The sequence below is a fragment of the Leucopleurus acutus genome (assembly GCF_964270905.1).
Source record: "Leucopleurus acutus genome assembly, chromosome: X".
NCBI classification, from domain to species: Eukaryota; Metazoa; Chordata; class Mammalia; order Artiodactyla; family Delphinidae; genus Leucopleurus; species Leucopleurus acutus.
This window is the reverse complement of record NC_139148.1, coordinates 58,085,503-58,101,124: the sequence shown is the minus strand read 5'-3', so window position 1 is coordinate 58,101,124 and position 15,622 is coordinate 58,085,503. Positions and strand designations below refer to the sequence as shown.

Below are 15,622 nucleotides of genomic sequence, written 5' to 3'. Positions count from 1 at the left end.
GTCCCCAGGCTCGGTACGAGGGCTTCACCGGGGCAGGGCGGAGGCGCTGGCTTTAAGAAGGGGGAGGGGACAGTGCAATTAGGGTTGCCCGCGGAGTTCGGCAAAGAAAATCTTCAGCTGGCTCCGCAGCTGGGAGCAAGGAGAGGCACCTCCCACCCCCGGCGCTCACCCCCGCCCACACCCTGGGCGGGCTGAAGTGTCACGTTTACAATTGCTCAGGAAGGATCCGGCCGGTCTCCGGAGGAGAGCTGAGCTGCAGTTTCTGTCGCCTGTCAGGGGGGCGATGACTAGGGGGCCAGCTGCTTGCTAGGCAGCACCCCGCCGGGATCCGACTGCGTTAGTTAGCTCTCCCAGTCACCTGAAGCAATCGCCAGGCCGCCCGTTTCCGGTACAGACAAGCCAGCTGTCCCCAGGAATCTCATCTGAACAGGTACCTGTCCTCCAAAGGGAGGGAGGCTACAGCTTCCTGAGCGGGTCCTGCACTCTGCGCACCTCATCTTCTCCCTGTACTGTGCCACTGATGCTCTTGGTCTTTGTGTCTTTCCTCTCTCCTTCCAATCCCCGCCATCAGAACCATGGGGCACCCCCCGCTGGAGTTCAGCGACTGCTACCTGGACAGCCCTGATTTCCGCGAGAGGCTCAAGTGTTATGAGCAGGAACTGGAGAGGACCAATAAATTCATCAAAGACGTGATCAAAGACGGCAACGCGCTTATCAGCGCAATGAGAAGTAAGTGGAAGGCTTCGATGAGCAGTTTCCTCGAGCCAGTGGCTCTGGCCTTTGAGCTCTTCCACACCACGGGGAAAGTGGGGATTTAGGGTGATTCTCAGCCCAGGTGTCTGAGGCGAATGGGTTTCCGGACACTTTGGAGTGGGGTCAGTAGAAGTGGAAGGTGGTGGCTGCAACTAGAATTGGGGCTTTTCCCTTTAGTGTCCTTGGCTTTATAAGACAGGATCTGCAGCTGTCCCAGGGACCGTCTTGTTCTGCAACTATCCTTTCTTGTCAGACTGTTGTTCCGAAGGGACAGTCTGCTTGTTCTGTCGGACATGTTTCTACCCATGTATGAGGCAAAGGGACATCCAAGCTGACTGAGGAACTGCCCTAGGACCTCCTAAAGAATTGGGAATTCAGGCCAGCAGCTTGAGTCAGGGTTTTGTTCCTGCCTGTCCTCTGGTTGCTATAGGTAAGTATGGGGGCAGTAATAAAAAAATTTCAGATGGCAAGTTATTTTCTAAGGAAAGCACCTTTGCCCCAGTGATTTTTTTCTTTAAGTTACTGAGTTATGGTTTTGGTCAAGGTCTGTGTAAGTTCAGAATTATTAAATGACCTCACATGCCACTGAATTCTCCTCGAGGGTGGAACAAAGACCTGCCTAGTCCCTGGCAGGAGGAACCCGGCCCCCTGGGAGCATAGTAGAGAGCTCAGGTTGGGAGTTATCTGGCTGAAGGAACCTCACCTAGCTTGGCTTTCCCAGTGGTCACGGTTAACAGCTGTGGGACCCTCCCCTGCTTCCCCACTGTGTATGGAGTTTTTATTTCTGCTAGTTGGCAGAAGGCTTGGAGTAGGAGAAAGAATAATAAACATCCCCAACAAGAGTGCAGGCAAACCAATCCATTGTGCCAAAGAATATACCCAGAAGAATGGAGGTTAGTGAATGGGTTTATATAATTCATTTTTTCTCTTCTTGGTTGAAAGATGTTTATGAAAAATAAAGTCAAAGTCACTGGCAAATATATTCTGTATGCCTATAACTTTTTTTCTGAGTGGATTTATCCCACAAATACTGTGTCTGGTCCAGCGTGGGGACCTTAAGGCAAATGCAGCCAACCAAGAGCAGGGAGAAAGGCTTGGGAGCCGCAGCGCAGGGGTATTTGTTGTGCAGCTCTCCTGATTTGCCCCTTGGAGACTGTGCTTTCCCTGCATATGTTGTCTGCCCACTTTGGTCAGAATAGAAGTTTTCCAAGTTCCTGCTGGTTGTTTGACTGAATTCGTATAATGATTTGTCCTATTGCAGTCTGAAAAAGAGTTAACTCTTGGCAGCACCTTAAAGATGGGGTATTTGAAATGCTGATCCTTAGAAACTTTAGGCCAGGCTTTAGGGTGTGTTGCCACTTAATAGAGTTCATTGAGAGGTTAAAGATATGCAGGTCGTGCCACAAAAGTACTTAGAAAGGTAGGGGTTCCTGAAAGGAAAGGGGGAATGTTTGGATTTTCTTTTTATTTACTTGTTTCAGTAAACTGCTTGGTGCAGTATTCATAGTCAAATGAAGCTCATCTAAGCCCCTGGAAGGGACTGGCTTTGTGAAGTTTAGGGTAAGCTGAAAGTGTTTGTGCTAAAAAATGATCAGCTGAGGAGTATCAGAGAGATTAAAATTCTTAAGAGAAAATAAACAGTTCAGTAAAATGTTTGAGGAAGGGCAAAAGTTTTCTAAGTGAGGGGCAAGTTGCGGTTTTTATTCTTTCCTTTTCTGAGATTAAATGTGGTAAGAGTCAACAATTATGCAGGCTTAAACCTTTGCATATGGGCAAAAGATCCAAGAGTTATTTTGGTTCAGGGGGCTTCTTGATATTTATGGTGGTTTTGCCTTTCTGAGTATATATAGAAAGCCCAAAATAGGACAGTTAGGAAATAAAACCCAGCAGCTAACCCACACTCCATTTCTTTCCTTTAAGTTGCATGATTCTAAAAATGTGATTAGCTAGAGGCAAAGGTGGGATGTTTCCCACTGTCTTGACCACAGTAATGTTTATACTCCCACTCTGTTTCCTCACACTGGGCTAGCTGGGCGACTTTTTGATAGTGAGGTAGACGCAAAACAAAGGTATACTCTTGCTTTGTGTGGAGGAAAAAGGAAGAGAGAACACTGGAAGTGGATTTAGAAGACCTGGGCTACAATCTTGGCTTCACCATTTTGGGATAAGAAGGCACAAATCATTTACTTCATATATAAAATGGGGGTAATTATACGCACCTCACAGAGTTGCTTTGAGGCTCAAAGGAGTTAATGGATTATGAAAGTATTTTGTAAATGGAAACGGCTAAATATTGTAAGTTGTTGATAATACATCTTCAGGTTAATAATATATCTGCTGGTGAATGTGTACTTTTCGGTAGATTTCTAAAGGAAAATACATAAGCAGAAGTAATTGAAAACATATTTTTTGCTGTCATCTTGTTGGAAAATGTCATTCCCTACATTGGTGTGTCTCAGCAATTAATTTTGTATACATGTGTGTGGATTCATTTTGTCATTTGGAGTCTGGCATTAAAAGTAAAGAAGAATTATTGGCACCTTTTTATTTAACTTATTAAATTGACCGTCAAATCAACTGGCTAGTGTTTCTAGGAACCAGTGAAACCTAGTGCATCATGCCACAAAAACCAGCTGCAGTTTTTGTTAAAGTTGTTAAGCTAGTTGGAACTTGATTTCGTGCTTGTGTCTGGTTTTGTACAGAGCTCTAGATAAGGTTTTAGTCACAACTGTGTATGATGATTAATTTATAAATATAGGTCCTGTTTGGATATTCACATTTTCTTAGATAGATTTGTGCTCAGAGGTAATTGATGTTATGAATGTTCAATATGTCTTCCTTGGGAAAGTGATTCATTCCCTCCCCCCCTTAAATGTGATCTATTCATAATTGTTGGAGTACAAAATGGTGATTATAACTTAAGCCAGTGAAAAATAAAAACACTGGCACTCTTAAAGGTGAATATACTGCACACTTTTCTGTTTGTTCTTTGTTTTTATATAGGCAGCTTTGGTCCCTAGTGTTGTTTGAATATTTTCTACGCACGTAGGCTAGGTATTATTTAGAACAAGTGATATAGCCTCTGCTTATATCCCAACACAACATGATACACCTAATAAATGTTATATAGTTCAGTGAACACATATCATTCATTCCGTAAATACTCGTGCACATACTAAATTCAAGCCATTGTTCTCAGGGCTGTCACAGATGTGACAGAGTAAGTCACAGATGGGATCCTGCCCTCAAGGAGGTCCCAGACTAGTAGGGGAGGTAAGATATATGTAGAGATCACCATCATATAAGGGAGTAGATATGGATCAGAGCCATAGAGTGAGACAGGTGGACACCATGGTATGCGACATTAGAGGGAGAGGTCATTTCCCTGTGGAAGGACAAGGAAAAGCAAAGGAGGAAGTAGCATTGTAATTGGACAGAATTAATAACACATCACTTGTTTAATTGTTCCTATATGCCAGGAATTAAAATCTTGTAAGAGCCTTATGAGGCAAGGATTATTATTCCCACTTTATATATGAAAAAACTGAAGTTCAGAGGCATTAAGTAACTTTCTCAACTGATAAGGGCAAGAGTGAATTAGAGCTCAGACCTGACTCTAAAAGCCCTGCTTATTTTACTGCATTGCACTGTATTCAGGACAGGGCATTTCATGTAGTAGGAATGACATAGAGAATGTAGAAGGATAGCAAATAATTCAAGTCATCTGGAATATATGGTACAGGAAGAGAAGTTTGGGAGATAAGGTTGGAATGGAAGTTTGAGGTCTTGACTGTGCAGGACCTGTTAAGTACTTCAGACTTTTCTTTATAGGCAGGGAGTATTAAAAACATTTTTGGTAGGAGAGAGACATGGTCTGAGCTGTGTTTTAGGAAGATTCATCTGAGAGTGATGTGTAAGATGTTCCAATTCTAAACAAATATTTGGGACTTTTTCGCAGTTTATTAGGAACTTTAAATTTTCTTTGATATAGCTCAGGGGTCAGCAGACCTCTTCTGTAAAGGGCAATATTTTAGGCTTTGAGAGCCATTCAGTCTCTGTGGCAATTATTTAACTGCCATTGTTGTGAGAAAGCAGCCATAGGTAATATGTACATGAAATGAGAGTGGCTGTGTTCTAATAAAACTTTATTTATTGACATTGAAAAGTGAATTTCACATAATTTTCACGTCACAAAAATATTGTTCTTCCTTTGAATTTTTCAACTGTTTATAAATATAAAAACCATTCTCAGCTCACCTGGGGCGGTGGCATACAGAAATGGCCGTGGGCTGGGTTTGATTCATTGGTTGTAGTTTGCAGACCTCTGATACGAGTAGTTAACCTAAATAGATTTTTTTATTGGTAAGGCAGTGAATATAGTTATTGCTAAAACATAATGCCATATTTCACATTTTCCATCAACTAATTTTACTTTGGTGTGCTGCTACTTATGCCTGTTCTGCATTCAGGGTTTGCAGGCCCAAATGCTGTCAGTGGCCAAGGAGAAAACAGAAAAGCATGAAGCTATTGGAAGTGGGTTAATAGGGCTGGCGTGATTGGGGTAAAATACAGCAGCCTCATCCCTGTAAAAAAGCCTTCGCTTTCTTTAAAAATGTGATAGCTAAATGAAATATGTTTACAGCCTGGATTCAATCAGGTTGCAACTTCTGAGCTAGATGATCTACTTCTAACAGTCTAGGAGTCTTGGATTCTAATGGGCTAGGAAAATGGAAGGTGATAGTCTCCAGACAGAGATTTCTCTGGGGAAACACACTAGATGCTGCAAATGAACAGAGGCAGAATGATGGTGTAGTGGGAAAAAAAACCTAGACATGATGGGTATGGTGATGGTTCTGCTACTAATGGGGTCTGTGACCTTGGTAAGTCATTTGCTGGGGCCCTTGGTGAGGGGCCCAAAGGTGAGGGTGGGTAGGGGATCTATAAGCCCACTTTCAGATCTAACATTCCATGATTTTTTTTCTGCATATTGTAGTTTAACCATTTGGGAAAGGAATGAGTAATCTCATTATAGGATCTTAATTTATACCTACATAAATTTTTACATTATATTAGTATGTTGACAGTATTAATTAAATATAAAAATTTAAACAAAATTTTAAAATAGCCTTTCAAAAACCAAGGATAACATGCTTTATATGTATGTATGTTTATATGTATAAAACAGATGTCAGAAAAAAGGAATTTTATCATTAAGCCCACACATACACATGCACAACCACAAATACACAGGCTGTCTTGGACTAATGAAAACTTATATCTTAAAAGAATGCAAAAATGTCACTTTCTTACATTCTGTACTTTTAAAGACAAGAGTTTTAGATATTTACGTTAAGATTACTTTTTAGGGTACCTTTTCAGCTCTTGCTTTGGCAACTGGAGAATCTATTTGGTAAGTAATTGCTTTTCTGAAAGGATGGGTCTTTGAGGCAAATTTGATATTGAATATACTTAGTGGAGCCATCTCTAGCTTTGCACACAGGGAACCTGGGTACTAGTTCCAACTATGCCACTTCCTAGCTGTATGACTCTGAGTAAGTCTTTAGTTTTGCAAACCTAAGTTTTCCTGTTTCTAAAATTAGAAGTTTGGTCAGTGAGCTTTAGGGTTCCTCCTGGCTTTCTCATTCTGTTTTCTGGGCTGCCACTGTCTTGCACAAATAGTCAAGCAACCTAAATTGATTCCATCGTAAACTTTGGAGCCAGTTCATCGTTACTCTGGGAGAGTGGGCAAAGGGAAAATCCAGCTGATATGTCCAGTGTGAGTAGATGACTTGAATCATGCTAGCCTATTTGATTATCTGCTTGGTGAATGCTTCTTGAGAGGTGCCAACCTGGTGCCCTTCAGTTCTGTCCTGAATAGCTCTATAGTAAAGGAGACCAAAGCTTTTAATCCCTTTGGACTGAGTGTAGTGCTATGGTGTGCAGGGAGGAGTTGGTGATGTAATATACATTCTCAGTCAGCAGATATCCTGTCATTATCCTGGTGATAGTTAATCAGTGACTTGGAGGACATGGAGTTGCAATCGGCTCTCTGTATCTGCAGGTTCTGCATCTCTGGATTTAACCAATGGGGGATCGAAAATTCCAGAAAGTTCCCAAAGCAAAACTTGATTTACCACATGCTAGCAACTGTTTACATAGCATTTACATTATATTAGGTATTATAAGTAATAGGAGGATGTGGGTAGGTTATATGCAAATACTATACCATTTTATATAAGGGACTTGAATATTTGTGGATTTTGGTATACACAGGGGTCCTGGAACCAATTCCCCACACATAATGAGGGAAGACTGTATTTTAGATATTCTGTAGAGTCGCTCAGATCAATGTAATGAGTATGTCGTAGGGTACTGCTGTTAGTAGATATGAAGCAGTGTCAAATGGAATTTGGTGGAGGCAATATTACCATATTCATAGAAGGTCCTCAGAAGACCAGATTCCAGAGTAGCTGGACTGGAGTGCTGTGGGGACTAGGGTGGAAAAGTGAACCAAGCCAGCCTTTCAGTGTGACCACTTACAAGAAGCTGGTAGGGTTTTTCTTTTTTTTTTATGGATGGTGAATGGTATAGGGGTAGGGTAGGGAAGATTATGGCTTGATCTTCTTATTAAGAAAAGTTTTTCAGAGTTAAGAGTTATGAAGGAAAATTACTTTTCAGCTTCATTTTTATAGCATCATTTTTAAAAAGCATAACCCAAAACTTCTGTTTAATCTGGCACCTGCTTCTCTAATCAGTAACTATAGAAGTTTCCTAAAAGCCCACGATGATCTGGAAAGATACATGCTTTTCCAGGAGAGTATCCTGGAAATCTTGAGCTGATTTTTTTTCTAGTGGGGTGGAGGGCCCTCATGATACGTTATTGGGCTTGTATCAAGTGCTAAAGCCTTACATGTTGTAAAAATAATTAATTTTAATTCAACAAGGATTTACGAAGCACCCACTATGTGTCAGACAACTGGACAACTGGAGATATAATGGCGAATAAGGCTTATATGGGCTCTTCCCTCTTGGAGCGTACTTTAAACATCTGATTACTCACTTAAGTAATTGAATTACAGTTGTGAGAAGAGCTATGAAGAAGTTCAGGATATGATATATATTCTATCACATATTATAAAGTGGGTCTTTGTGGGGGGAAAAATGAGGTAGACTGTGGAGATGCAACTGTCCATAGGAAAAAAAAAACTGAGAAGGAAGAGTTCCTAAATCAAAGCTATCTGTTTCACTACTGTGGTAGTTAATGGCCCTGATAATGAGCAAGATTCTTTAAGTGAATGGAGAGTTTGTCAGAAATAGGGTGTAGTATATCTCCTGGGGTCTTTGGCTGTGCTGTGCGGCTTGTGGGATCTCAGTTCCCCAACCAGGGACTGAACCCAGGCCATAGCAGTGAAAGCCCAGAATCTAACCACTAGGCCACCAGGGAACTCCCCTCCTTCTTCTTTTATAAGTATATTAAAAATGTTTTTTGAGTAAGTAACGCATGAACATGGTACAAAATTCAAAAGGTCCTCCTCCTGTGTCCCAGTTCCCCAGTTCTTCACACTAGAGGCAACAACTGGCAACTTTTTGCTTACCTTTTAAAAAGAATTTTCCTGGTGCTTTTTTCAACTTCTGCTTCCACAGGAATGTGTTCATTGTGGGCAAATTCTCAGCCACACTGGGGCAAGATTTCTTTAGGATAGTACTTGGAGCGAATGGTAAATTAAAGACCTCATAAAATCAGCTCCTCCATAAAAGCAAAAAGGACACTGGCAAAAATTGTCAAAATCAACTTTCTCAGAACTCTGTAAATTAACCAAAAGGCTTGCAACAATCTGAAGAATGTTTATTGATGGAAACATGTTGAACCTTTGTAACAGCAAGTTTTGTGGCATTTTAACTTACCCTGCCTCCCATTCCCTTCTCCAGAGCTTTGTGGAAGCCTTGAAAACCTACAACCCCATAACCATAGTAGCTGTGGAAACCAGTAGCCTTTAGCATCTGAGGGAGAAGAATGGGTTTGTAGTTCCTCAAAGACTCACAGACCTATAGTCTTGTCACTATCTAACCTGTCTCAAAGCTACCTAGAAAAGCCCTGTTCACACAGCTTCTCATTACTTCATCTGATTTAGAGTTAGCTCAGTGGGAAAAGTTCTAACCCCGAGGTGTTTAACATCACAGGTGACTTAGACTAACTGACACCAGTCAGGGCAAGCAAAATCCTGGCCAAAAACATAAAAGGGGAATGAGATGTCTACTGGGGGCTTTGAAAAGCTCTGACATATTCCAGCAGATCTAGAAGGCCATGTGCATGCCCAGGGCTGTGCATGTGCCTAGAAAATACCTGAGAGGGCCCCAATTTCTCTCCTATGGCTGAACTTGAGGCAGAGTTATAAACTGCTTGGCTGAGTGTTGAAGAAATGACCCAGCATGCACACAGAACCCCTCAGAAAAAAGTGGAAGACTTAATGGTTCAAGACATTTAAGGAGATCTCTGAACAGTTACCAGCTGGCTACTAAACTAACCAAGCAGAGACTTTAGGGGCCACACACTACAAGGAATACAGACATTACAGAATTTGTCCAAGAAATATGATAAACAAACAAACAGCAACAAAAACAATGACAAAAACAACAATAACAACAGAACCTGGGGGAATCTGATTTCCAGAAGTACCACATTACATTGCCTAAAATGTCCCATTTTCTACAAAAAATGATTAGATATGCAAAGAAACAGAAAAGTATGGTTCATACACAAGAAAAAAGCTGTCAGTAGAAACTGTCCCTGATGGAGCCGAAATGTTGGAATTTAGACAAAAAATTAAATCAGCTAATATAAATATATTCAAAGAACTAAAGGAAACCATGTCTAAAGATTTAAAGGAAAGCCTGAGAACAATATTTCACCAAAGAGACAAGGAAAGCCTGAGAACAGTGTTTCACCAAAGAGACCATATAAAGAGATAAAAATTATAAAGAAGAGCCAGATAGAAATTCTAGAGTTGAAAAGTAAAATAACTAAAATGAAAAATCCATTAGAGAGGTTCAACAGCAGTTTTGAGCTAGCAGAATAGTCATAGAACTTGAAGATAATCAGTCTGCGATTATCCAATCTAAGCAAAAGAAAGAAAAAAATGAACAGAATCCCAGAAATTGTGTGACACCATCAAGTGTATCAACATATGCATAATGAGAGTCCCAGAAGGAGAAGATAGAAAAAAGCAGATAGAATAGTTGAAGAAATAATGGTCAAAACTCCCCCAATTTGATGTGCAACACTAATCTCCAGATCCAAGAAGCTCAAAAAACTCCAAGTAGGATGAACTGAAGAAGATCCATACCTAGATACATTATAGTCAAACTGATAAAAACCAAAGACAAAGAGAGAATCTTGAAAGAAGGAAGAGAAAAACAATTCATCAGGTGAACAGAACCCTCAATAGGATTAAGAGCTGATTTCCCATCAGAAACCATGGAGACTGGAAGGCAGTGGACTGACATATTCAAAGTGCTGAAAGAAAAATAATGTCAATCAAGAATTCTTTATTCATCAAAACTATTCTTTTAAAACAAGGGAGGGGCTTCCCTGGTGGTTCAGTGGTTAAGACTCCATGCTCCCAATGCAGGGCGCCTGGGTTTGATCCCTGGTCAGGGAACTAGATCCTGCATGCCCACAGCTAAGAGCCTGCATGCTGCAACTAAAGATTCCACACGCTGCAACTGAAGATCCCGCATGCCGCAACTAAAAGTTCCTGCATACCACAACGGAAAAGATCCCACATGCTGCAACTAGAGATCCCACATGTCACAACTACAAAAGATCCCGCATGCCACAACGAAGATCCCGCATGCTGCAACTAAGACCTGGCGCAGCCAAATAAGTAAATAAATAAATATTTTTAAAAAAAGGGAGAATTAAGACATTCTCAGAATTAAAACAAAACAAAACAAAACTGAGAATTGGGGCTTCCCTGGTGGCGCAGTGGTTGAGAATCTGCCTGCTAATGCAGGGGACACGGGTTCGAGCCCTGGTCTGGGAGGATCCCACATGCCGCGAAGCAACCAGGCCCGTGAGCCACAACTACTGAGCCTGCGCGTCTGGAGCCTGTGCTCTGCAACAAGAGAGGCCGCTATAGTGAGAGGCCCGCGCACCGTGATGAAGAGTGGCCCCCGTTTGCCACAACTAGAGAAAGCCCTCGCACAGAAATGAAAACCCAACACAGCAAAAATAAATTAATTAATTAATAAACAAACAAACAAAAAACAAAACCAAAAAAACACTGAGAATTGGTCACTAGCAGAACTGCCTTACAGGAAATACTAATGAGAGTCCTTCAGGATGAAATGAAAGAATGATGTATGGTAATTTAAATCTGTACCAGTAAATGTAACTACATAGGTATATATGAAAGACACTATAACTGTCTGTTTTTTAGTAACTCATTTCTTCTCTATTTGGTTTAAATGACAGCTGTGTTGTATAATAGTTATAAAACTGTTGATCTTATGATATATAAAAATGAAATATGCATGCAATACTGTACAAAGGATGTGGAGGAAGTAATTATATGGTAACAATGTTTCTGTATGCTTTCTAAGTTAAGTTAAAATTAATCTGAGCCATATTGTAATTTTAATCTTGAGGTCAGCCACTAAGAAAATAACTAAAAAATATATAGTGAAAGAAATAACACAAGAATCAAAATAGTACATTAGACAATATCTATTTAACACAAAAGGTAGTAATGGAAAAATAGAGGGAAAAGATGACAGCTAGAAAACAAAGTAAATGGCAGACATAAATCCTATCTTATCAGTAATAGTAAATGTAAATGGAATACACACTTCAGTAGAAAGGCAGAGATTGGCAAAGTGGATAAATTGATCAAAAATGGATTAATTGATTGAAATGTATGCTGTCTTTTAAGAGCCACATTTTGTGTTCAGAGACACAAATAGGTTGAAAGTGAAAGGATAGAAAAATATACCAGGCAAATAGTAACCAAAGAGACTTAGGATGGCTATATAAACGTCAGAATATATTTTAAGACAAAATTTTTATGACATTCAAACAAAAACATTGTATAATGGTAAAACTGTCAATATATCAGCAAGATATCAAGTTATAAACATATGCACCTAACAACAGTGCCCCAAAATACATGAAGCAAAAGTGGACAGAATTGAAGGGAGAAATAGGTAATGTAACAGTAATAGTTGGAGACTTCAATATTGTACATTCAATAATGGGTAGAACTACTAGACAGAGCTCAGTGAGTAAATAGAGGAATTGAGCAACACTATAAACCAAGTAGATCTTCTACAGACATCTGTGGAACACTCCACACAACAGCAGAATACAGTTCTTAAGTGCACATGGAACATTTTCCAAGACAGACCCTCTGATAGGCCACAAAACTTGCCTGAATATATTTATTTATACAAATTATGTTCTGTAGCCACAGTGGGATGAAATTACAAATCAATAACAGAAGGATATTTAGGCAGTTCATAAATATGTGGAAATTAAATATCACACTCCTAAGTAACCAGTGGGTCAAAGAAGAAATCACAAGGGAAATTAGAAAATACTTTGGAATGAATAAAAATGAAAACACAACATGCCAAAACTGATGGGATGCACCAAAAGCAGTGCTTAGGGGAAAATTTATAGCTTTAAACACGTACGTTAAAAAAGAAGATCATAATTCAATAAGCTGACCATCCACATTAAGAAACTAGAAAAAGAACAAATGAATCCCAAAGCAAATAGAAGGAAAAAAATGATAAAGTTAGAGTAGAACTAAATGAAATAAAGAATAGGAACATCTATTTTCTCTATTTAAAATAGAGAAAATTTAAAAAAAATCAAAATTTGGTTTTTAAAAATAACATTGAGAAACCATTAGCTAGACTGACAAAGACAAGAGAGAAAAGACTCAAAATATTAAAAGTATGAATGAAGGAGGAGACACTACTACCAAACTTACAAAAATAAAAAATGAATAAATGGGAATACTATGAAAACTGTATGCTGATAAATTATATAATTTAGATGGAATTGACAAATATCTAGGAAGACACAAACTACCAAAATTGACTCCACAATAAATGGAAAGTCTGTGTAGACCTATAATAAATAAAAGCATTGAATTAGTAATCAAAATACTACCCACAAAGAAAAGCCCAGGCCTAGATGGCTTCACTGGTGAATTCTTCCAACCTTTAAAGAAAAATTAATACTCATCCTTCTCAAACTTCCAAAAGTTAGAAGAGGACACTTCTTAACACATTTTCTGAGGCCAGTAGTATCCTGATACCAAAACCAAAGATATCACAAGTAAACTCTTGACCAAATTCCCTTAAGAATGTAGATGCAAAAATCCTCAACAAAATACTAGCAAAACCAAATCCAGCAACATATAAAAAGAGTTATACACCATAACCAAGTGGAATTTATTCCAGGAATGCAAAGTTAGTTTAACATCTAAAAATCTGTCAGTGTAATAGTATAATATACCAAATAACTAGAATAAGGGAAAAAGCATTATTATATCAATAGATGCAGATATTTTAAAAAGTCCACTACTTTATTATGCTAAAAACACTAAACAAACTAGGTATGTCAGGTTAGTGATTGTCTAAGGCTGGGGGAGAGGATCAGGGCATGTTGTGACTAGTAATGGGCAAAGGATTTCTTTTTGGGGTTGTAAAATTTTTCTAAAATTAGATTGTGATGTTAGTTGCACAACTCTGTGAGTATACTAAAAACCACTTAATTGTACACTTTAATAAGTGAATTTTATGGTATGATTGTGCTTGGAGAAACAGAGGTGCTTGGTTTATGTACTGATACCTTCCTTTGGCCCTTCCTTATAGAACAACAGAACTGGGAATTTGTTTAGAAAGCTTCACATCCACTCTGTTGAGTTTATATCCAGGGAAAGGAAGCCAAGAGAGAGAACTGACTCTTCCAGAGATCTAGAGCTAGAGCCTGAATTGGGACCAGAATCAGATTTTCTGGTTTCCCATTCCAAGGCTCTTTCTGCACTGTACTCTAAAGCAGGTACCTTGCATTAAAACCGTGTGGATGTTCTTTATTGGGGCTGGGGGTTCTTTTGTTTGAAGTGACCCAGTTGGCAGTGAAGAACTGTGCTAGTGGAAAGTTTCCTTTCATTCTCTTTCCTCCATTATCATGGCTGGGATCAGGTGGTTTCCGTGTTGAGCAATCTAGCCCCATTTTAATTAGGGCCTGGTTATGTTTTATTTTTGTCACAGAAGAATGACAGTATATTACATCTTGGTGGTGTGCCACCTGTCTTCTTTGTTTCCTGCTCCAAGAACCTACACCAGCTGGTTGGGCAGTTCCAGAGGCCTACGCTCTTCTCTGCTCACCTGTTGACTTCTTACGGCAGATGCAGCTGCTTTTCATGTAGCGGATAGTGTATATTGGGAAATATGTGGCGTCACTAAAGGGTGACAAAGTCCTCCCTCCATATTATTTTTATCCCTAGGCACCATGGAATTTCTCACTAGTGGCAAGCAGTAGGCCCAGCACTATAGTACCATATTAGGAACTTCAAGGCAGTTATTTGCAAGAGGTTTTCATTAAGGACTTCCCCAGAAGCAGGAGGGCCACATTTCAGCTTCCAACTCTCCAGCGCCAGGCTCTCGTGGAAAAGCCTTTCCCTGTGATTGGAAAAGTATGTATTATGCATGTGGCAGTTGACAGATGGAGACTAATCCTGAATTCATCCATCCTGAATTCATTAGGTGGGGGGAGGAGGGTGGGTAACAAGCCAGCGAGGTGTTTTATAGCTGCCCCTTACAACTTTTGCTTAAAGCAGGAAAAAAAAAACTGGAAAGAGAGTTCTGAAGAGAATGTCTCTGTTACCATTATCACCATGCTGAATTTCTCTTTTTCTTAACATGGGAAATATTGATATCTTTCCATATTTGGTTTATCTGGAGTGATTTGTCTTCTAGAATCCAAGCCCAGTGTTTCAAGGTTTTTGGAAGGGGTACGAGTGTGCTAATTGGGTAACAGCTCAGCCAGGGAGTGTATGGCTGCACCAGCAGAATTAAAGGGGAGGGAAAGCTGGGGTTTCTTGGCATTTTGTTTGCGTTTCCTTTGTGAAAAGCAGATGCTGTTTAACTGTTCCCTTTTCTTTTTGATTAATGGGCAGTATCTTGCTGGGAATGGACTCATAGAGTTCTAAGGGACTTAAGAGAACATTTTGTTTAACTCTTCCATATTTCAGATGAGGAAGCAAACCTAAGAGGGGGTGTTCCTTGTCCAAGGTCACTGAGACAGTTAATCACAGAGTCAGTACGGGAACCCAGTAATCAGTCCCACTCTTGGGCTCTGTGCAATGTCACTGTGCCTTACGAAAACAGTCTCTACCCTTCACCAATCTCTTTTTGCTGAGCCAGTGATTTTTTTCAGAATCACTTTCAGCTTGTGAAAGAAAAGAATTGTTTTCTCTTCACTGCCTCTGGCCAAGAATGCACCTCCAGTGTTGGTCTGAAGGCAGCCAAGCATTTCACAGACCTGCAGGAATGGAGTAGGGGAAGGTCAGGAAATCTGAAGTCACTGCTGTACTTTTTCTGGTTGGCCCTTGCCTAGTAGGAACTTGATGAAATAGAAGATCAAGAGACAGACCTTCTATAATAGAACACTTACCCCTAGATATGTGGAATTTAGAGAATGAAATTATGAATGAGGAAGAAACAACTCTAATACAAATTGAGTTGGGATTTAGGTTTGGTAATGTTTGTGCTGGGCAACAGCAAGGCTGGGATTTGTGAACGTGATCTCACTCAGGTTGACCAATTACCTGGATGTGGGCATAGATATAGATATGGG

General features: G+C 39.9%; 1 protein-coding gene across 1 annotated transcript in view; it reads left to right on the top strand.

Moving 5' to 3' along the window:
* Positions 1–255: 255 nt before the first annotated feature.
* Positions 256–15,622, top strand: part of OPHN1 (oligophrenin 1) — a gene marked incomplete at its 3' end in the record, with an annotated part of 592,087 nt that continues 576,720 nt past the window's right edge. The window contains exons 1-2 of the mRNA XM_082864786.1: positions 256–430; positions 572–729. Of these exons, the coding sequence (XP_082720912.1) occupies positions 576–729 (154 nt within the window). The 5' untranslated portion in view covers positions 256–430; positions 572–575. The remainder of the gene's footprint in view (positions 431–571; positions 730–15,622) is intronic.